The sequence below is a fragment of the Condylura cristata genome, unplaced genomic scaffold (assembly GCF_000260355.1).
Source record: "Condylura cristata isolate star-nosed mole 26May11 unplaced genomic scaffold, ConCri1.0 scaffold00009, whole genome shotgun sequence".
Classification (NCBI taxonomy): Eukaryota; Metazoa; Chordata; class Mammalia; order Eulipotyphla; family Talpidae; genus Condylura; species Condylura cristata.
The window spans coordinates 18,971,559-18,996,496 of NW_004567110.1; the positions used below are offsets into that span (position 1 = coordinate 18,971,559).

The 24,938-nt window shown below is 33.5% G+C and overlaps 1 protein-coding gene across 1 annotated transcript in view; it reads left to right on the forward strand.

The window, feature by feature from the left end:
• CSMD3 (CUB and Sushi multiple domains 3) overlaps positions 1–18,796 on the forward strand; it is a 764,662-nt gene extending 745,866 nt beyond the window's left edge. The window contains exons 66-71 of the mRNA XM_004679632.2: positions 370–435; positions 6,086–6,244; positions 7,501–7,613; positions 10,766–10,853; positions 12,791–12,926; positions 16,906–18,796. Coding sequence (XP_004679689.1) covers positions 370–435; positions 6,086–6,244; positions 7,501–7,613; positions 10,766–10,853; positions 12,791–12,926; positions 16,906–17,065 — 722 coding nt within the window. The 3' untranslated portion in view covers positions 17,066–18,796. The remainder of the gene's footprint in view (positions 1–369; positions 436–6,085; positions 6,245–7,500; positions 7,614–10,765; positions 10,854–12,790; positions 12,927–16,905) is intronic.
• The last annotated feature ends 6,142 nt before the right edge of the window (positions 18,797–24,938 follow it).

The window sequence follows — 24,938 nt, forward strand, 5'->3', positions numbered from 1 at the left end:
GAGCCTCTGGCCTGTACCCCAGTTCTGTATGGACAAATAAATCTTAAAAAAAAATGTTCATTATTAAATTAAGCATCTCTTCCTTTCACTCTATATACTCTCCCTAGTAATCTCATTCAAATCAATTATTCCAGTAATCTCCTTTATGGAGATTATTTACTGATTAATATGTCTAGCTGATATTTTTATTTTTAGTTGGCATCTCCTTAAACTCTTCAAACACATCTCAATACTCAGTAAGTACAAATGTAAACTCATAGCATTTTTCTTCACTCCATTATTTTGGCATTGCCTATTTCAGTGATATTGTTTTGGTGTGTGATATGTGTTATAAACTATATTAACCTGTGTGAACATTTCTTTTCATAGCTGGTTCCAAAATATTGGTGAAAGATCCTAGACCTGCACTGGGAACACCCAGTCCAAAGCTAAGTGGTTAGTAATCTCATTTGTTTTTCTAGAACTCATGCAATATGTCCATTAATAAATAAAACTAGAACTCATGATAAAACTAGATAAAAACCCATTAATAAAAATGAGCTACTTGCATTCTTGGTAAAGTAACCATTTATTTTGAAAACTATGTTTGTATGGGAAAGCTATGCATTTGCTTACTTAGAATTTTAAATTTGATGTTTTGTATTATAAAATGGTATATTTTAATATTCCAAAAATACTATTTATAGTTCTTTCAGTAAGACTTACCTTTAAGAGTATCAACAAATGACATAAGATAATGACAATGTTTTATTTAACATATTAAGGTAAAAATGAGATATGTGAATGCATTTTATCATAGAACTAAGTACACTTAGTGTAAGAGTAAAAATTCAGGAACTTCTAGACATTTTCAGTTTATTTTCAGTTACTTGATTTGAAAAATACATTTTAAACCCTACCTTAGTCATTACAAGATGGGCTTGAAGCCATGCAATTTTAATGTTATGTACCCCCTACTTCATGACCATGGGAAACTTATTTGATATATCTGAGTCCCCATTTCTTTATCTACACAAAAACATGACTATTGAATTACTTTATGTGAATTTCATTAAAATGCTTATACCATAGTAAATGCTTAATATATGTATGTGTGCTATCTTTTTTAGTATTATCTTTACTTGATATAAAGTGAAAAAATATGAAAATTTAATAATTAGTAAAATTTAATAATTATATAGTAAGCCTTTAATAAGGCTTACTATATAATCTTAACATTGGAAACAGATTTGTCTCAGTTGTATTGAGCCAGATATAATGTGAGGATGTAACTTTAATTATATTCAGAAGTTCTCAGTGTATATTCTGTAAAGCTAGTATACTAAATTATTTCAGCACTGAGTGAAAACATACTGAATGCCAAAAGGCAATCAAAGAGCACATCAGGGCCCTCCCTGGTGGCGCAGCGGGTTAAAGCACTGCACTAAGAAGCTGAAACCACTTCTGCATGAGTTTGATTCCCGCCTGCCCCGGAGGTGGCCACATGGTGTGGCAGACCTCTCCTGACCTGCCGGCTGCTCCCCTTAGCAGTGTACTTCATTGATCTGCCTCTTCTGTTCCCCACTCTGTCTCTGGTGAAGTCTTTCGCCACCCCTGAGTCTCTGGCCTGTACCCCAGTTCTGTATGTACAAATAAAATAAATCTTAAAAAAAAAAAAAAGGCACATCAACATCACAGAAGAAGGGTAGCAACGGAATCAGAAAACTGTAAAGACCTATCATTGTCAAAAGTTTCCCAAAGGAAATGATATATAGGAATGGGTGAATGTTCTAATTTATACCTCCAACCACATCAAATGTAAGCATGGACTTTAGCAAAAAGATTGGTAGTGGTCAGCACTAAATAAATAAGGAAGACAACAAATGGGAGAACTGATGGACATATTTCATAAGATGGACACAATACCCATTAATAAAATGTATCCTTCAAATACTTATAGCATACATTTTTCTTTGAAGAAATACGGGGAGTTTATAACAAATCATATATTTAGTAATAAACTTACACAAATTTCAAAGCAAATTTAGTTCTCATCTAAGCATCAAAAGTTAAGAAAATATGTAATTTTTTTAATTCCTGAATTTTTAGAAAATGGGGACAAAATTAATCTGATAAACAACTTGTTAACTGAAAAAGAAATTAAAGTGGAAAATATATCATTATAACTTATCATTATAAGCAAACAGACTACCAGAACTTGAGAACTGGGACCCTCCCTGGTGGTGTCTCAGGTTAAAGCGCAGCATTACAAAGGTGGCGCCAGAGTTCGAGCCCCAGCCAGGGAAGTGACACACGTGGTGTAGCAGATCTCTTCGTCCTGCCCACTGCTCCCCTTAGCAGTATATTTTGTCAGTCTTTTGTTCTGCTCCCCATTCTGCCTCTGGTGAATCCTTTACCACCCCACACCTCTGGCTTGCACTCCAGTTTTGTATGCATAAATAAATCTTTAAAAAATTTGATAACTGAAGTGTAGGTTTTGGCAATATTTTTCTAAATACACTAGCAAAGAAGAAAAAAAAGAGTGAGGTAAGTGGCCTTGTTAAGAAGATATAATTAGTATTCTGGGTAGCCTTAATGTAGTAAAAAATGAACAAACAAATTAAGAAAACCAAAGAGATCATGGAAGAATCTCAGTAGAGTCAAAGGTAATTCTTTGAAAAAAATAAAGTGAAATTTTTTCTGGTACGATTTATCAAGAAACAAATAGAAAATAATAACAGAAGAAAATGTAAGCATAAGGAGTAGGTTAAATAGGAAAAACATTAACAAAAATCTACTAGTAGCCAACAACTTACAGAAAATTAAAATGGAAAAAATACTCAAAATTGTCTTACTAGAACTAATAAAAGATAATTTATATAAATATGTGACAATAAAGTGGTAGTTAAAACTGTTTACACACACAAAATCAGACCCATTTGTTTCTACTTAGGATTCCTAATAATAAAAGAACAGAATAGTCAAGAATCACCCCAATTTCATGAAAACATTTGTGGTCAGTAAAACTATGTCCAACATAGAACTAATACACTTAGGTCAAGTTACTATAAAAGGAAAGACCTATATGAGTCAAGGTTACACACTTTTAAAGTCCAAATGAACGCTTAACAAATCAGATCAAACTTTATAGTATAGATGATACATCATTATCAAATTGGCTTCATAATAGATAATCATCATTATTTTCATGTTAAATAATTTGTAAAAGTAATCATACTAAGAAATTAATTTGCAAAATATTTTGATCATTGTAATGTCTGCACAAAATATTTTAGGAGATTCAATGTCTATTCATAATTTTTAAGTCTCAGTAAATGAGCAACAAAAGAAAGTTCTTTAGCTTTAGTAAATGTATCTGTAAAATTCTAGAGCAAATGTCATGTAATATGGGAAAACAGTAGAAGTACTTCATTTAAAATCATGAATGAGCCACTGGGATTAGATTACTCCAAAGTAGCAAGAGTGAAATTTGTCAGTTATATTAAATCAAGAGCATGCTACTTTGTTGTGTAATATTGTTAAACTTCTAAATAAATTTTCAAGTCAAATGTGTCTTGAAACATTATGACCATTTCTCCTTTCACCGATATCCATTCACATACATGATAGCTGGACAGTGCTTTAGAGTTTATAAAGAATTACAAAGTACACAATTACATTTAAATTTCAAAATACTAGTTTGCATAATTAACTCAATAATAAAAAGGCATCTAGCGTCCCCAGTTTATATGGAAACGAGTGACCATATAGTGTCTGCCTCTCCCATCCTATTGAGTCATATTTCTCAGTTACATGCAGGAAAGGTGGAAGTTGCAGTGGCAGAGAGACTTACTGATGACAATTTTATGCATGCTTCCAAGGTCCAGGTTCAGTGACATCATCAGTTTGAAATCTGCCATTATATGAATATTTAAGTGATAGAAATTAGCAAATAATACAAATCAGTCTATTTTCTCCCAGAGAGCCAGTTGTTAAATATTTAACTACACACTAATGATTAATCCTATTCTTTACATTGCTGTTTTCTCCTGCCATTGAGGTTTTCTGTCATCTCCTTCAACAAACACTACTTAATTTCCCTAAACACTATAGACAAGATCATTAGATGTAGCAGATTTTCATTAAAAGGTTTGGGTGGAACCAAGAATAATTACAGTACAAGCCAAGGGAAATAAACAATCAGAGAGACAACAACAAAGTATTTATTGAATGCCTCCTGTTTGTCAGGCACTGTCTGTTAGAATATTTCTCCCTTGCTCTTCATCTTACCTCTACAACTAAGAGTTTACTTACTCCAGATTCCCTATCTATCTAGTGCTGAACAATTTAACCTATCACTTCCTACAAAATAAAAACTCCTAGGTTCATTATTTTTTAAATAAAAATTCTTTAGAGTGCTCACTAAATCAAAGCTCCTTCTATCATACACAATATCAAAGTTTTAGGTAAGGTTCCCTATACATAGAGAATATAACTGTATTTTAAAGTTTGGGTCAGGATTACTATAAGAAGCAAGACTTGGCAAGATTCACAAAATCAGAACTATGGACTGTTTCTGAAACTGAATGTCTGGTAAACATGTGTATACACACACACACATTTGCATATGCATATAAAACACCTATGTAGTACACTGTAATATGTATGATCTTCCTATTTTATTTGCATCATCTTAATAAGTAATGGTAGCAACTAATATTTAACTAAATCATGCATGTTTATTATCTCATTTAATTTCAATCTCATGTTGATTGAATTACTTGGTAAAAAAATCAACTCAAGGGCCCTCCCTGGTGGCGCAGCGGGTTAAAGCACAGCACTGAGAATCTAAAGCTGCTACCACATAAGTTCGATTCCCGCCTGCCCGGGAGGTGACCACATGGCGCAGCAGACCTCTCCTGACCCGCCCGCTGCTCCCCTCAGCAGTGTACTTCGTCAATCTGTCTGTTCTGCTCCCCGTTATGCCTCTGGTGAATCCTCTCACTCTCCACATCTCTGGCTTGTACCCCAGTTCTGTACGAATAAATAAATAAATCTTTAAAAAAAAATCAACTCAAGCATATTTTATTTTTATTGTCTCCAATAATTGTACTTCATTGGCTTGCTGAATAGAATTCAAAGACAACTTGCAATCTCCAACCCTGTTGTCTGAGAAGTAAGGAATATGGCATGTGTAGGTGATACATTTTCAATAACTTGATAGGAAAAAAAGGCTTTCCTATATTTATATTATTCACTTATTAACCCAGATAGACATGTGCCCCTTGAAAGATGATTTCTGGGGTGTGCTTCATTGTCATGTATAGAATAGATGGATACCTCCCTTCATTGTCTGTCTAGGATCTGAGCTGACTTTGAAATACCTAATTTATATAATTGTAAGTTATAGAAATAATTCCTATAATTTGTGATGTTTTATTTAGCTGTATATAAAACACACACTTATTCTTTGGAATTAGTCAGTTTTGGTGACAAATCTTTTTATTTTTAAAATATCTATAAACTGATGTAAAAATAAACTTTTTAATAAAAAAAAATCTATAAACCCCAAAATGGTATATTGGAATTTTGCTCTTCGTCGGGATCATCTATTCTTGCAATAATTGTTCTGGCTTTTTTTTTTTTTTTTAAGAGAATACCTTCTGCCATTTTGCAAGGGCAGGGAAAGGTGCATGTGGGGGAAATGAACCTAATTTTTCTCCTGTGCATCTATTCCACTTCTAAAGAGAAGCTGGCACTTCTATATAAACTGACTTGGCTAAGTAAAATTTTATTTCCTTTCTGAAAAATGTTGTTATAGGAGACCAAATATAAGTAAACAGGCTATTTAGCTGTGCTCTACAGATAATCTCATGACTTTAATTGATATTGTCTATCTCTTAGTGATGACTCATATACAAATCTGTGTTTTTACAAGTTTGGTTTAATCTAAAAAAAGGAAACATTTTTACATGAAGATTCAAGCATATTCAATACTGTATATTAAGAAAACATTATTGTTTAATACACTATTATTCATTAATTGAATGTTTACATTTACAGGGCACCATTAAATTAATGTATATGTTACTTAATTTATTCACAGTGCCTGATGATGTTTTTGCTCAAAATTATATATGGAAAGGTTCTTACAATTTCAAAGGAAGGAAACAGCCTATGACCTTGACAGTTACCAGTTTCAACGCTTCCACTGGAAGAGTCAATGCTACACTCAGCAATAGCAACATGGAACTGTTACTCTCAGGTACCTCACCATCCAACACCCAAGAGCCCTTTATGAGCTATTTTCATAGTGACTTCATCCTTTCTATTAGTGGTTGTGCTACAGTGAAATACTATATTTTTTGGATTACAGTCATTTTTTTTTTTTTTTCAGAAATAAGACTGTGGTTTTTGATTGATGGATAAATATGGCCAGACAAATATAAAACATTGTGATCATGAAATGAATTATCTCAAAATATTTTATACAAGTTGAATGAGATTATAAATTAGAGTAAAACTTTTAATTTGAAAATAAATTTATTACACCCAAATTTCTCTAACATACCCACAGACCAGATCAGTGATTTGTAAGCCATTTTATGGTTACAAAGTCATGTCTTCAAATAATAATGTTTAGATGGTCATCAAAGTTTAAGACAGCAAAGGTCTAACACTCTACTACTTTAAACAGGGATAATGAATCTAGGTCAAAATCTCTATATAATTATCTTTAAATACCGGCATATTTTAGGATACTTGTTACATAGGTGAACTATTAAGTGAGTGAGTGAGTCAAGTTTCAACCATCAGCTAATGACAAATTCAGGAGCTTATTCTCTGTTAGTATCCTCAATGTATTAACATTCCAACTTATTTCTTTTTATTTAAGAAAAAAATATATATTTGCTTTATGCCATAACTTATATTTATACTTCTCAAGCTAAAAACTACTTGATCATAAACATTTTCTGACTACAGATGTGTGAAAATGATCCCTCTATCTCCTAGCTTTTATAAATAATATTCCCCCATGCATTTTAGATAGTTGTGTACCTAACTAATATTTACAAGTTTATTGAAAATGCTTTTAAGCATCCTGTTTTTAGAAAAGAACAACATATATTCATCCATGTCTCCAGTGGCTCCTAAAATACATTTTTCCCAGGGTTGACATCCAAATCATTACTTAGAAAAATATCAGTAATTTTAACATTTGATTAATACTTTTGAAGATTTGTAATATCATGGGATGATTTTATTAAGAACAGTAATAATTTTAATACCATAGGTAATTACAAACTCACAGTTAAGATTTAAATTAAGGAATTTCTGTTGAAAAAATGTGCATTTCCAACTTCTAAAAAACATTAGGGGTGAAGCCAGCATTGACTTTGGTTTGTATTACATTCTGTTTTATCACATGTATTGCATTACATATTTAAGGAGTTATAGATAATAGAATAAAAGATAATTATTTACAAAATTAATAGACTAAAATGTCCTTACATTTTACAGGGGTATATAAAAGCCAGGAAGCTCGCCTAATGTTACACATCTATCTTATTAAAGTACCAGCTCATGGTCCTGTGAAGAAAATGAAGGAAGAAAATTGGGCCATGGATGGCTTTGTAAGTAGAGTTCTTTTAAAATCTGATACTAACTTTGACAACAAAATTGTAGTTTATGAAAATTCCAGGAAAAAGGGAATTTCTAAAGTTGCCAATATAAAAATATAATGTGTGCTATATTTTATATATACATATGCATGCCTACATACATATGCATGTGTGTGCTATATATGCTATTAAGTAATATTACTATTACTGGTAAAATATTTTGGGAAAAATAAATGTTCCAGTATAACTATTTAGCAAAGTGTCAAACCTAGGATTATTATATTCTGGAGTGTTTGGCTTTCTTTTATAGTATTTTTGTGGAGGTATGCACATAGTTTTTCATTGGTTTCATCAAAATGTATTTTGTTTGCAGTTAACACTATGCTAGCTAAATCTGGATAAAATATAATTCAGTCATTGTCTGGAGTCCCTGTGTTTAATAATATGCAAAACACTAACAATATGAATCAGAAAAATTAAGTAAGTCTACTAAATTGAAGCTCACATTTCAAATATTTTGTAAAGTTGCTTTTAAAGAGGAAACTAGAGCTGAATCCTGTGGTGAGATTATTATAAGAGCCTTGGCATAGTCTCCATGACCTGTTCAGTAACTTAAGGGAATGGAATGTTTAAATTGACAGTTGGAAGCAACAAGTATTTTTATGCATGTGCTACCAGGAGTTTTTAACTGAAAAGTTAACATAGTAACTCTGATTATACCCACTCAAAAAACAATCTTTCTTTACTATGAATACCTTGCATGAAAGGTAACAGTAAGTTGGTGAAGGATTTAGTTTGATTCTTTGTTTAAAATATTTTTTTTATTTTTATGTGTCTGTGTGTGTGTGTGATATATGTGGTGGTAGTTAGCTGAACCAAGCTTTTTCTAATCTTCAAATGGATACTTCTTTTTTTATTTATATATCTATTTGCATTATTATTCATTTTACAACAATGTTTACTTCTACCTCCTCCACCTGTCATCACCCTAGCTCCCACATTTTCCCTCCTTCTGATCCCTTTCTGTTCCCCTCCCCTGTAGGATCACTCTGGTTTATAATTTTCAGTTTGCTTTTGTTTTGTTTTGTTTTGTTTTATATTGTAACAATACACTTTTATTCCCCTTATGTCTTACTTGGTTCTCTTAAATTCCTCCTGTAAATGAAACCATTCAATATTTTTCTTTTTCCTTCTGACTTTTTTCACTAAGCATAATCCCTCCCAGCTCCATCCATGTTGCTGCAAATGGCATGAGTTTATCTTTTTTGATCCCCAAGTAGTATTCCAGTATATATGTATGTATGTATGTATGTATGTATGTATGTATGTATGTATGTATGTATGTATGTATGCATGTATTCCATTGCACACAGCACACAGAGACACACACACCACATATTCTTGATCAAATCACCAAGTTTTGGGCTCCTCACTTTAGTGAGAATGGCAAATAGCAAAAAATAGCAAAAAAAAAAAAACTAAAAACAACAAATATTGGTGAGGATGGGGAAAAGGAAGTCTCTCCTACATTGCTGGTGGGAATGCAAACTGGTACAACCACTATGGAAAGCTGTATGGAGATTCCTCGGGCTACTAAAAATGGAGCTACTATATGGCCTAGCAATTCTACTCGTAGGGATCTACTCAGAGGACATAAAAACATTAATTAAAAAGGATGCATGAACCCCTTTTTTTATTGCAGGACTATTTACAATAAGTTTAATTCTTAAAGGAAAAAATAGTCAGTCTCCTTTACCTTTCTTTAATAGAACTTAGGGATTTGGAGCTAAATTACATATTTAGTGTACGCATATTGCTTAATTAACAGTGATAACAAATGGCACTATACCTATGAAATAATTTGTAAATTTTATAGTTATGTAAGTGACATGTAATACTCTTCAGCAGTCAAAGAAATCACAGAGTCAAAAAGTATTTTATTCTTACACTTACATCTGAAGCCAGTTGGGAGATTCTACATACACTCAGGTTTGCCCAGGTGTTTCATTCTGGGTTCCATTCTGGAGGAACAGCAGCTATATGCAGCTTATTTTCTTGTGTGATATGTCATAAATTGTATTTTCTGACTTTTTACATCTCTCTTGAGATATAATTGTTATAATCTTTTACTGTACTCCCTTTTGAAGTGTCCAATAATGTTTTACAGGTATATATACCCATAACGGCAGTTGATTTTAGAATATTTCATCACTTGAAAAAGAAACTAGTACCCATTAGCTATCAATCTATCTATAAACATCTCACCCCCACCTCAACCCTCAATAACCATTCATCTGTTTCTGTCTTTATAACACCCCTGTTCCTCACTTTCATTTTTTTTTTTTAAGATTTATTTATTTATACATACAGAACTAGGGTACAGGCCAGAGGTGCAGGACGGTGAGAGGATTCACCAGAGACAGAGTGGGGAACAGAACAGGCAGATCACGAAGAACACTGCTGAGGGGAGCAGCGGGCAGGTCAGGAGAGGTCTGCCACGCCATGTGGTCTCCTCCGGGGCAGGCGGAATCGAACTCATGCAGAAGTGGCTTTAGCTTCTCAGTGTCGTGCCTCCCGCTGCGCCACCAGGGAGGGCCCCCTCACTTGAATTTTTATGGAATAATATAATGTGTTGTCTTTTGTGGCTAACTTATTTTATTTGCTATAATTAGAAACATGTCTCTGAAGGCCTGGACTTTGATCTGAGCTATCATGACTTCCATTAGCCAAAGTAAATTAGAGTTTCAAGCCAAGCTCAAGGAGAAAGGAATTATACTTTTCCCATAAGCTGTTGGTAAAAAAAAAAAAAAAAAAAAAAATGCTGAGCAGCAATTTAATCTATTAGTTATCATTAATATATTATTTTAATAGATGTTTTGTCTCGTTATTTTCATGTCATTGATTTATTTTGATAATGTTTCTTAGTCTAAAATACATCTCTCTATGTATAACATTGTGTTAGTAATCAAAAATCATTTTCCAGTAGCTTAGTTACTTATAAATGATGACAAATTTGTACCATGTGCTGGGTTTTCCTTCGGAGAAAAGTATCAAAGAAGGAATGCTGCATAATATTGATTTCAGAAAAACATTTAATATCTGTGAAGGTAGGTAAACAGTTTTGGCCAATCCTCAGATTTAATGAAGCTTATAAATACTTTCAGGTTTCTGCTGAGCCTGATGGAGCTACATATGTATTTCAAGGATTTATTCAAGGCAAAGATTATGGGCAGTTTGGACTACAAAGACTGGGTAATGTGCTCATTTCCATGTTATGTCTTTATTAGTGCAGACATCATAAAAAATTACAGTGAATTCTGTACAGTGGATACTGTGTAGGAGACACTGCTACTACAGTTTGAATTTTGCATTGTCAGGAATAGCACTGATACACTTGATAAACTTTTAAATTATCACCTTCTTTGTTTGGCTTTTCATCATATTTCTCATAAATATGACAAAACTGTATTGCCCTTAAGCTAAAAGGAAAAAAAGCTGGTATAGATATAAACGAAAAATTAGTTGATCTTGTGTCATTAGAATGGAAATAGTTATTTTCAGTTTGAGTATTGTTGTAATTTTCTTAATTATCTAATAATGTGGTAGCACTTTAAAAAGCTCATGGTGTCTGGAAAGAGAAAATATTTGAGCAGTGGATCATTTTGGGAGGATTTATGCTTGCCAGATTTGTAAATTTTCTATGGTGGGAGGCAACATTTTTGTCATTCTTATTTTCAGCTCTTCTACAACCATGCTATCAGTCTTGCTTGAGTGTATTTAACAAAAATGTTGGTATGTAATCTTCCTGAGGTGTACTGTGTCTCATCATTATCTGTGGCATTAAAATAACGACTTCAGGCTATAAAGCAATTATTTGAATTTATTTAAAAATCCTATTACTTTGAACTTTTACATAATAGACTGAATCACTGGAAAAATAAGGTATAAATAAGGCACTAACTTTCTTCAACCTGTACTACATTTTGGCTTGGTTGAATAGTATTATCAAATAAGGAAATTATTTTTCTCTAAGTAAATAATAATAGCATGATAGCATTTCAGAAACTATCTATCTTTCCTCAAATTGCGCTATAGAGGTGGGGTAAAATATTTATTAATGCAGTACGTTAACACAATCATGTAATTGAATGCAACATGTTTTCAAATAATATTCCCCAAAGTATCTCAAACTCCAGATATTTAAAGCAGAACCTACTAGAGAAAAATCACTTCCCTTGTGTAAAAGAACTGTTGCCTTCTCTTACCAGTTCTTGTGCCAAAATGTTGACAATCCTAATTTTTCTCATTTTCTAACTGTGCTAATATAATCAATGTTTACTTAGTCTAGTCCCACTAGGACACTTATAACACTATGCCTTCTTACATCGTTAATCTTACAAATAAGTCAAAGGGTGTTCCCATAAATCTTTATTCTGATGGTCTTCCTAGTACTATAGTTCACATGTTAATATCTGTTTTTATCTGGGTTATTACTACAATTCCCAACTATTCTCAGTTCAGGTAAGGACTTCCTCAATTCCATACTGTCTTAGCCACTCAATTCCATACTGTATCTTATCATTGTCTCTTTTATTTCTAACACACTTTCAATGACCCCTCACTGTGAGTGAGTAATGGGTTTGCGCTCCTTACAATGATGATATTTATACTTTTCAGAATTGAATAGCAACTCCTCTGTAGAACCTCCTACTTTCAAAGTGTACTTTCCCATAGGAACACTAATTGCTTGTCATTTTCTTTAAATATGCCACTCTCCTTCCCATGTGTCCATTTATGCTGGTCTTGCTTTCTACTCTCTTCACTGTGCTAATGATTTTCAAAGTCAAGCTCATATTGCAGGACATTCAAAACATTCTAAATTTTCATGGGATGGAAATTCTCCTTTAATTCTGAAGCATATTAATCATTAATTCTTATTTAACATATGCCTTATTTATATGTCTTAAGTCTTCCCACATTCCTATAAATTCTTCAGTTTATGCATAGTATACAGTGTGGCAAATTTTGTGGAAATTAGTTAAAGAGTTTCTTTCTGATTTTTTTTTTATTATATACCTGTCCAAATAGTTATCCTGAAAAAGGAAGAAAATAATTGGCTTATACAACTAGATATTGATTGTGATTGAAGAGTTAGCATTGTATTTATAATTTTCTTTTTTATTTTATAGGTCTGAATATGTCAGAAGGTTCAAATTCTTTAAATCAACCTCATGGTACAAATAGTAGTTCTGTGGCCATTGCTATTCTTGTGCCTTTTTTTGCACTTATATTTGCAGGATTTGGATTTTATCTTTATAAACAAAGGTAAGTTTGTTGATTTTAACTGCAAAATGTTTCCCAAATATAGCCTTCATAATCCTTTTACTATTAAAGTGCAACTCTAATTTCTACTTTTTCTGGACTGTTGAAAATTTCTGTGCCAACTATCATCACAATTGATGAGAACCTCATTTCCCCTGCCCCCCCCACAACCACCACCACCACTCCCACAGCACACAGACACATCTCTCTGTTAGTTTCCGCAGTCATTCAGTTTAACCCTTCCTCATTTTGCCTGTCAGTTTACTGCTCCATAGCTAATTGTACAAGTTACTTTTCCATTACCCATAATGAAACTTTAGAGTTACAAAACCTAGGTTAAGGTTTAAATTGAAAAGCTGATATCAGCTGCCAGATCTATTTAGAGAGGTAGAAAGAAAATATGTCCAAACCTCTTAGTTCACATGACAATACTCACCAGTTTCACATAGGTGGTCAGATGGTAAAATCCTCAAATATTCTCATTCATCTGCACTTGGTTTCTGGAGTTTAAGTAATTAATATGCTCTATTTGTGATGTATCTGGTAAATGACTGTATGTATTATTACTAATTCTTTGTTCACTATCTCCATTACAACATCCTAGTGAAGGACTCAACTGTATTTTACTTTATTTCTTCATATTGAAAGCATACTGTACCTAGAGAAAATATGTAGGCAACCAAAAAATTAAATGAAATTACCTAAATGAATTTTTCCCAACACTAGAGTTTTTACAGTTTAATTAATATAATGGGAATTTGCAGTAATTGTGTATTAAAAGCTTTTTATCTTGTCAATAGACTATTAATGATAAAGAAAAATCATAACAAAATTTGCTTATCATGCAAATTATGCCAATGTTTATTTTTATTATGGTAAAAAAAATACATTGACCATTTAAATCATTCTACAATTCAGTGACATTTACTACATAAACAATATCATGAATCAATCAGCATTAATTCCAGAATGTTTGTATCGTTCTAAAAGGAAATTGCACTCAGCCATTGAACATTCGCTCCCCATTCCTGTCCTCTCTGTTCCAGTCACCTACTAATCTACTTTCTGTATTTGTTTCCCTGTTGTGTATACTTCTCATACATTGAATCATACTATAGTCTGGCATTTTTTTAATCTGACTTCTTACACTTAACATAATATTTTCAATTTTATTCACATTATAATGCACATCAGTTTCGTATGTGATTGAAAAATATCCCAGTTTTTGTTTGAATGTATTCTGTTTGAATGTGTCTTTTCATCAATTGATAGACATTAAGATGTCCCTACTTTATTGCTGTTGTAAATAATAGTGCTAAATACATTTATTTACACATTTTTGTTTGCACTTTTTTTGCAATTTTGTTGAGTGTAGACCCAAGAATGTCATTGATAGTTACAGGGTAATTCTGCATCAAACTTATTGATAAACTTTTGTCAATAGTTGCAATTTTATATTCCTACCAATAATATATGGAACTGCTATTTTCTTCACATCCTTGCCAACAGTTATTTTCTGTTTTATTTTTTTTTAATTATAACTATCATAGTGAGTATGATGTGACATCTCATTTTGTTTTAGCTTTGCATTTACTTAATTTGCAGTGACACTGAGCATATTTCATGAGTTTCTTGACTTTTTGCCTGTCTTCTTTTAAGAAATGTAGTCAGCTCTTTCCCATTTCTAATTGCCTTGTTTGTCTTGTGTGTTTTTTTTTTTTGAGTTGTAAAATTTGTTTATATATTCTGAGTAGTGGTATATGGTTTATAAGCATTTCTTCCTTCCTGTGGGTTATATTTCCATTCTCTTGAAGGTTCCCTTAGATGTACAAAGGTTTTTCATTTAGCTACAATGCACTCTTCTTTTTCTTTTGTTACTTGTGATTTATAATCATATCTAAGAAACAGTTGTCAAATTTGAGGTCTAGTAGTTTTACCTGTATGTTTCCTCTTAAGAGTTTTATATACTTAGATCTCATATTTAGAACTTGATTTCTCTTAAGTTACTTATTATGGTGTGTAATTTTCTTTCTTAAAAAAAAAATATTTATGCATACAAAACTGGGGGGTAGGCCAAGGCCAGAGATATTGATGTTGGGGTGAGAAGACTCACCAGAGACAGTGGGGAGCAGAATAGGGAGATCTATTGAAATACACTGCTCAGGGGAGCAGCAGGTGAGACAAAAGATGTCTGCTGTGCCATGTGGGTCAGCTACCTGGCCAGGGGTTGAATGCATGCTGCAGTGGATAGTGATAATGTGATAGTGCTGAGATTTTAACTCTGTGCCACCAGGGAGGCCTAAACTTTTCTTTTTTAAAGGTTGGTGATATGATTTTCCCTAAATATTACTGAAGATTGATAAGAAGTTATCCCTTGCATCTTTTTGATGTGTTATTAATTGCAAGGAAATTGATGTTTCTTTTTTTTTTTAACATATATTTATTATGTGTACAGGCCAGAGGTGTGGGAGTGGTGAGAGGATTCACCAGAGACAGAGTAAGGAAGCAGAACAGTGCATTGACAAAGTGCACTGCTGAGGGGAGCAGTGGGCAGGACAGGAGAGGTCTCTCGTGCCTTGTGAGTCACATCCCTGACTGGGGATCGAATGCCTGCTGAAGTAGCTGCAGCTAGCTTCTAGCTTCTTAGTGCTGCATTTTAACCCATAGCACCACCAGGGAGAGCCCAATGATTCTGTTTTTTAATGTGAATCTAGTATGAGGAAGACAAATATGATTCTAAATGGCATTAAGTACACCTACAAAAAGTAAGTTGAAAGCAATTAAATGATATAGTTGATGCAGTTGAAACAAGATAGTTTTAGAAATTGTTATTGAAGTTATCTAACAATTTTTAGTATACAGAAACATTTAGAATATACATTTGGATAGTAAAGTAATATAATAGCAAATAAAACTTAAAATAAGCTTAATGATTGAGAAATATCAATGTTTGATATAAACAAGAGTTGAGAAGCACATTTATTTTAAGATATGCCTATTTTAGAAATTAGGTCCCAAAAGCAGGGGTGGGCAAGTCTGTTTTGTCTCATCACAATTGTAAGCTTATATAATGATGTAGGAAAGAGAAATTCAAAATAAGCATTCATCAAAGAATGAGAAATAAAGAAATGAAGAATTCAAGTCTAGCAACTTTCATGCCTTGGTTTAGATTTCATGTGCTTTGTTAACCAAATACACATTCTCTTATCAGAAACTCTGGAAACTATTCTCATGACAAATATCAGTCAAGTAATTTCCTTGACAATTTTAATCTAACTGTTCTAATGTATATCATTTGTTAGCAAATTTCAATCTATGTTTCTGAGGGTATTCCCAAAATTGTACCTAAATTAGGCTTCAACACTAGTTGACTGCTTCTCCATTGGGAACCACATTTCTTAGTGTGCAGAACTGACTCTTTGTCTTTCAAGTCTCAGATTAAATTTTATTTCCTCAGAGATGTTTTCCCTATGACTGCTCTTGATATAGCACTCAATTATTTCTATCATATTAACAGTTTACTTTTTCAGCAAAAATAATTCTTTACCTAGTATTTCTTCCTGCTTTATTTTTAAATCGCTGATTTTTGTCACAGTAGTTTGAACTTGAAAGTAACTACTTTGCATGCTCTTTTTAAGTATTATAACCCAGTGTCTAAGAATATGCTGGCACATGTTATGTGTATGAGTGAATAAAGCTGACATTAAATTTTATCATCACTTGTCTTGTATACACTAATTCCTAAGTTTTTCTTTCATAAGAAAATTAATGTGTTCATACTAGTGCTAGATAGTAATATGCATTTATATATAATGAAAGTTATTTTAGACTAATGTGTTATATTTAGTTGATTTTTCAATTAATGCTTTTGAGCTACATTATCCAGTCCCAATGATAATTAATGTATGATATTTTTTAGCCCTACTCTGCTGTTTCTAGAAGAAAGTTAACACACATAGCTAATCCATGTTCTCTTCATCAGGACTGCACCCAAAACACAGTATACGGGATGTTCAGTACATGAAAATAACAATGGCCAGGCAGCGTTTGAAAACCCCATGTATGACACCAACGCGAAGTCAGTTGAAGGGAAAGCAGTACGTTTCGATCCCAACTTGAACACGGTCTGCACAATGGTATAACATGGCAACCCTTTGCCTTCTTCAGAACTTGGAAATGGACACACAAAACAGTGCACATTTAGTTCACTGCTAAACAATTCAAAGCACACTTTTCAGGACTTGCTGGGTCACCTTTTCCTGAGGAATGATAGAGAAGAGTGTTTTTTCATAAACTGGATCATAATTCTTCTTCATGTTTACCATGGAGAGGTTTACAGATATTTGGCTGCACTCTGAGAGTGCTTACTCACAGTTTATTTGCTTTTTTTAAAAAGGAGATTATTCTAAAACATAAACTTATTTGCATATATTGGAGGAGCATCCACTATCAGTATTTCTGTGCTTTATAAAACTATATTAGAGGGACTGGGTTAAAAAAAAAGATATAGGGTAGAAAATAAGAGCTATACTTACAAGAGTCAATAGATCACTGACTTCTCTGTAACCATCATGAGCTACATCATGCCTGTATGTCTGTTCCACCCCAGTCTATCAGCTGTTCCTTCTTGTTGAGACATTGATTTTTCTCAGTCCGAAGGTTATTTCAGATTGAATCATGCCCTGATGTGTCTATAAAGTAATTTATTTATGCCACCGAAGAGATAAGATTACCCACGCTGATTTCAGTCTTTCCAGTTTGTTTTTGTTGTTGTTGTTGTTTTTGTTCTTCAGTACCATATTGCTTTTCTTTCTTAAGAATCAGTTGTCATGATTTCTGCAAATGGCAACATCACCTGCTCTCCTCCCAGTTTCTCCATCTGCTATAATCAGTATTACTCAGTGAACCATGGGGTATTGTGTGATTCCACCCTTCAGTACTTTTGTTGCCCAGTTACAACTTTTGCTGGAAAAAAATTAGTGTATAATAATGATGCTTTTGCAGTTACCTGCAACATCAAACTTAAAATCCACTCTTCACCAAACTGTCCAACATCTTTGAAAGAACAAGAAGAGCCTATTATCTGTCCCACTTTGTCTGTGATGTCTCTGCTTCTCTTTTCAGTTGAGCCTTCAAATGTTTTAACATTATTTTGACACATTTAAATTTTATCTAACTATGATTAAACATGAATTTTGGACCAGTTCCTTGACAAAATCACTAAAACATTTTATTCCCTCACTCACCAAGATAAATGTGTTTCTTAAGGATGCAAATTTACCAAATTTTCATAAACTTTAAAATTTCTAGACTCTTTCTTAAGAAACGGATTTCCACTATGACATGTTTCTTTTATTTTGAAATTAAAAAATCTATTTGGGAGTATTTGTGGCTCATTTACAAAGGTATCACAGTACCGAGCTAGCATTTTAATTTAATAGTCAGTCTTTCTTTTGTAGCATGTTTTACTTAGTTGAATAAATAATGTACCCAGTGTAAACTCTTGGTAGTTGTCCCTTCAAATGTGGATAACTCTGTGAACAGTCTCGCCTTTTTGTATCATGAGACAGAGTGCCTAAGAGAAATCATTACACCCGGGAGCGCTGCTTGGATCTATCTCTACAACATTTAGTGATTTTCTTGTAAACCACTTTGAGATACATTGTTTTGGAAATTCATACAATTTTCTCAACACTGTACTCTACTGACAGGATGCTGTTTTAAATTTATGCCATCAGTTATTTATTCTCGTTTATTCAAATGACTGCAATAACAATGATTCATTCATTAATGTTAAGGTTAATACATTTAAGATCTTGTTTAAACAATGTTTCTTCTGCAACTGGCTACTCCTCTTATATTAATGCATACACTTTTGTAAAGAAGTATATTTTTATGAAAAAAAAAAACTTTGTAAAAGTATGATGTAAATTTTCAGTGCAATGTAAACAAAATAAAAATGGATAATTGCTTTTGTAAAATGTGTATTATTTTCAAAATTATCTGTTAGTGTACTAATTGGTGAAAGGAGTGAGTAGCCCATATCTGTTTGGTGTTTTAAAATTGCAAAACTATATATATATTTTTTCTCATCATTTTTCCATGCTCCTTATTTTTAACCCTCTAAAAAGTTAGTGATTTTTAATGGACTCAATTTTATTTTTTCTTTTCAGCTTTACTGAATTATAATTAACAAAGCTATAAGATACTTGGTGGGTACTTAATTGGATAAATGTATATTTCTTTGGTGAATATATTTTGAGAACTGCTCTTTTAAAAAAAATTCAAAGAAGAAAGTAAATTTTAGAGCTTTCCTAGATACTCCCCTGTATTTAAGAACTTTAAATCCTTAGGCTTTACCCAGGATCTCGATGCTGGAGGTTGATGATAATGATAATGACTGTGAATATACATCAAGAATGATTTTTTTTTTAACCTGTCATTTTCACTTACAAGTGAAAAAAATAAGCACATAGCATTGAGTATGACTGTCAGTAAAAATAATCAGATGAGACTCTCTTGTAGAGAATAAGAGAATACATTGGCTGTCATATTATTAACCTGTGAATATTTAAAGTAAGGCCAGTTCTCTTCTATAAAAATATAAAAGTTCACTAGTCTAAGAAATAACTAGGAATGAGGTAGTTTGAAATTTGCCTGGAATATTGATTTTTTTTCTGTTTTTTTGTTTTTTTTTTTTTCAGGATGGCTTTGGAGGTAAGGGAATATTGATCTCAGAAGATAAACATGTAAAATTATGAGAAATATCTTCCAGTCATTACTTTCATGAACTTGGTACTCAAAAATAATTCAGAGACAGATTTTAAAGTTACAGGGGAATAGATATGGCCACTGGACATTAGATTTCATTCTTTACTGGATAAACATTAGAACTAGTGAACACCTGTCAGATAAGTTTCTCAACATTTTTTTTTTAATTTATTTATGCTTACAGAACTGGGGTACAGGCCAAAGGTGTGGTGGGTGAAAGGATTCACCAGAGATAGAATGGGGAGCAAAACAGGCAGATGTACTGAAAAACACTGCTGAGGGGAGTAACAGGCAGGTCAGGAGAGGTCTGCCATGCCATGTGAGTCAGCTCCCTGGTGGAGGATCAAACTCATGCTGCATTGGCTTCAGAGAGCTTCATAATGTAGTGCTTTAAACAGTTGCACCATCAGAGAGAGCCCAGGATTCTCAACTTTTAATAGAGTCACATGTTTCATAATTTGATTAGTTTTAAAAAAGCATATTCTGTACATTCAAATCCATAGTTATAAATTGTTCCGTGAAAGACCAAGAAATCTGTTAATACTACTATAAGATCCAAACATTGCTTGTAACTATCAGCATATCTATGAAACATGAATGACATGGTGAGCTTTGGCAAACCACAAAATGTTACTGTGGAGAAAACATAGAACCAACTACGTGTTAAGCATTAAAATACTTTGTTTTCAGTTTCTTCCTCCCATCCTTAAATTAAGATTTTTATATTAACACTGTAATACCAATAAGCAAATGAACACAGCTCTTGCAGAGTAAGTCAGTAGAGAAAGCATTGTTAATCATTTTATTTTTGAATCAAGATTTTCTTAAATTCATTGGCACTATTTTTAAAAGGATGCTTTTAAGTGCATAGAATGAAATACATAGAAAATCATTCGTAATAAAAATGTCACAGGTATCTTTGAATAGTAGATATATATGTATATATGAGTACATATACACACATATACATATATACTAATAAGTGGCTAAATAAAAGGTAGGAAGAAGGAAAAAGGGAGAAAGAAAAGGAGAAAAGTGTAGATTCTCATGTATATGTAGGCATTGCTCGCTCAAATAATGCTACTTCACAAAAAAAGACTTGTATTAGTTCCTGTCTTTGTTAATCAAAAGAAATCTGAGGAGTAATTTCACTTTTACAGCAAAAGGTGGAAAGAAAACAGCAGTAAGCATGTGTTTGTAGGAGCCAGAAGCTGGATATAACGCTCAGCTGCAGCAAGATGCGTGTTCCACCTTGGTAACTACTTTCTATAGGCTCTATGTTTTTCATAGCATTCCTCTTTTATGATATGCTGATTTTATTTTAGATCATGTGTATTATTTGGTATAAATTGGTAGTTTTATTTTGGGTTGTGGAATTCTAAAATAGTTTTCCATATGATTTAATGGTAAGTATTTCCTTGCTTTATACCATTTTGGCTTAAGTGAATTTCATAGAACTGCTCTGCTTTTTATTAGTGAGGAGAAGCAGTACACAGAACTCACTCAGAGAAATAACCTGTTAAGTTAAACTGTCTTTTGTTTGTTTGTTTGTTTGTTTTATTTTCCAAAGGGACAGATTGTAAGATGAAGGAGAGGCACAGGGAATAGTAGGGGAAGACCAGGGACTTTGGATGTTCTCTGGAGACCTAGCTCTCCCTCAGTTGCTCCACATGTTCACCCACCCCGAAGCTGGCTGCACCCATTCTCCTGGATTTTTATAAGCTTCACAGCGAAAGCATGACTGATGAAGTCACTGGCGTTAAGCAATTAAACTCCAGCACCATCCTCTGGGAGTCGTCTAGCAGATCTAAGCCTCTGCTCACAGAGCTGGCTCTCCAGACTACCACTCCTACCATTAAGTGCTTCCCAAAGTCACCTCAAACAACGGGCCTCTTTACAACTTTTTTTTTTTTTTAAAGGATTTACTTATACATACAAGAACTGGGGTATAGACAGGCCAGAGCTGTGAGGGATGAGACGGTTCACAGAATGGGAAGCACAACAGGCAGAGCTACCAAAACACCCTGAAGAAGGGTGCCGCAGGAACAGGAGAGGTCTGCTGAGGCATGTGGGTCAGCTCCCTGGCTGAGTATTGAACTCTGCGGCTGTAGCTGAGGGATAGCTTCATAGTGCTATCCCCTGCACCACCAGGTAGGGGCCTGACATCTTTACAACTCTTAACCCTAAGGAATTGCTAGGGTTTTGGGAACTGTAGATAAAATCAAATAAATATAAAAATAGTAACATCATCTTTCTCCTAAACCATACAGTACAACAGCCTGCTAATTGCATTTTTCCACACCCACTTCTGCCTTTGTTCCTGGCATCTTCTTCATAAAGAATACATTGTGAGGCTCCATATCAGAAATATTATTTTGTGGTAAGTGATACCGTAAAGTTTTTGTCCAAAGTACTAATAAAGCACAGACTTGGAAGGGATGAATCATGTATTGTGGTGCTGATTCTATAATATAATATTTTGGAGCTGGTTTTGAAAGAAGTTATCTACTGAAAGGTAAGTAGAGAGTGATAGGGAAGGAGAGTAAGTGGAAGATGTCTGGAGGAAGAGCAGCATGTGGGTCTAACAGAGAGAGGCAGAGGTGTGCTGGAGATGCTGCTGAGAAATCCGGAAGCCTAGGTTATCTTTGAAAGAAACATTAAACTAGGAACATTGAAAGTCACTGCATGCTTTGCTATGGAGTTTCAACTTCTCTATATTAAATGTGGAGTCAAAGGAGGTTTTAAAGACTTAATAACTGTATTTAATTTTTGGTTAGGAGGAACAAGTAACCTTGGCAACAGAGAAAGAAGCATTAAGTGAGATGAATTTAGAGTGAAAATCTGAAGACATTAGAGTATTCTAATGAGGACTATAAAGAATCTGGTATTAAGTAGACCCTGTTAGCTTGAGGAGATTTACAATGGTGATATAAAGGAAATGGACAAGAAAAAATGTGGACTGAATATGCAGGATGATGGAGGATGGCAATGGGTTGAAGGATCCCAAATAGTCTTCTTAATTTTCTGCTTTTGAGAGTGTAGATAATGGTGACATGGGGCAATGGAAGAGAGGAGACCCTTAGCCCAGTTTGGCTTCCTAGGGTTCATTAGTGCCTCAGACAGCTGCAAATAAGCATCATACTAGAATATGGAAGTTGGAGTAGCAATTTGTATTTGGGGTTCAGATAATGTTAGGTGAATACATACATATATGCATACACATATATACATATTAATAAAAACTAAATGTGGGTGGGTTGTCTATAAAATTATACATGAAAATGAGGGTTATTACAAGCAGAACACTACAAATGACTTTTCTTTAGGAGCAGCTACTGTGGAATGATAGCAACCTGGTTTAATACGTCATCTATTTGCTCCTGACGTTTTTTTAAAAATTGATATTTATTACTTCGTTTTTGTCATGGAAAAAGGAAAGCCCTCTTTTTGTAATTCAGCAGAACATTAGAAGTTATATGAAACTGATGGCCCAAATAACCTGAAAATTTGTAAATCTGGAATCAAAATTGTACAATTCTAAGGAGCAAAATTAAAATCAGAGGTGGGAGTTAAGTTTACAGCAATGGATTTTCTTTCTAACTATAACATTCTTCTGCCAGAGTAGAATACATTCACTTGGACAGTTATTATTGTACTGTTACCACTTTTGAAGGGTGGATATAAAATTTGCCCTAAAAAATAAATAGCGACATAACAATGGGCCAGTCAAAAAGGAGCTTATGAAATCTATTTCAATTAGTCTCACTTGCCATGGAAATTTAAAAAGTCCTAAAGCATATACAGATATAGATATAGATATGAGCATACATGCATAAAAATATATATTTACTATACATATCCTGGGAACTATGAGAATAGTGGAAAGCATGAAGTAATCACTCAGCAAATTTTGCACAATTGCTTATTTGGTTATCATTTATCCTTAATTTTTTTTCAGAGCTTTTATGAATTTTATTTTGTGTTTTAATTGTAACACAAACTGGCTTTCTCATAACTACTAAAATATCACAAGATCAGTGCAAAGGATCTATAAGGCTGACGATCCAAGGACGAATAGAACAATCATTCTTAATTCTCTCACCAAAAAAAAAAAAAAAAGTGTTTACATTTAATTATGTCATAAATGTTTTCTACATCATCAGTTCTGAAACACCGTTTTGAATATGGCATACTAAACCACCCATCAAGTGACAATGTATTAATTTAATTCTGCCATCACTGGAGATCTATACTGCTGTAGATTGTTCTAGAGAATCCAAAATTCTCCTTAGGCTCTCCTACTCCCGTAAGCCAAACGGGTTCTAAGCAGCTTTCAAAACTTGTTAGATAAGCTTGTTTGGGTTAAAATAAACTCTTTACCCTGAGAAAATATGCATGCATCTTTGTTTTTGAGAAAGACCTGGCAATCTACTGAAGCAGGACCATAGGTAGGCAAACAAATGTGCTATTGTGATTTTTTTGATTAAGTCTGGAACACAAATAAGCAAAACAGAAAAACAGTTGTCAGTTCCAAGAGTACCACCGGGTTGCCATTGGCTTTAGACAACAAAACATACCCCATCAAAACACATGAGAGAATTGAAATGTGGATATGGGAATTTCTATAAACTATGACTAGCAGCTGATATAAATTTATAGTTTGGCTCTCCCTGGTGGCGCAACAGGTTAGAGCACCACATCATGAAGATCTCTGAAACCACTGCCAACATGAGTTCAATCCCAATCCCCCCCTCCCCGCCAAGGAGCTGACCCACATGGCGTGGCAGACCTCCACTCTGCTCCCCACTCTGTCTCTGGTGAATCTTCTCACCACCACTTCTAGCCTGTACCCCAGCTCTATAAGCATAAATAAATAAATAAATAAATATTTAAAAAATATATATAGTTTGGTTAATACACACACACACACATATACACATAATTATATTTGTTTATGTATAAGTGTGTATATATGCAATTGTTATGCTTGTGATGTGGCATCTGTGTATGTATATATAGTCATGTTATATATATGCATTTTGTGTGTGTATATCCTAAATCAAACAGTGAAAGCAACAACTCCACTTATAGATCTCAAAGATTTAGCTCTCTATTTTCAAAATCTCAAGTATATCTTTTTTTTTTTAAGATTTATTTATTTGTGCACACAGAACTGGGGTACAGGCCAGAGGCTCAGGGGCGGTGAGAGGATTCACCAGAGACAGAGTGGGGAGACAGAACAGA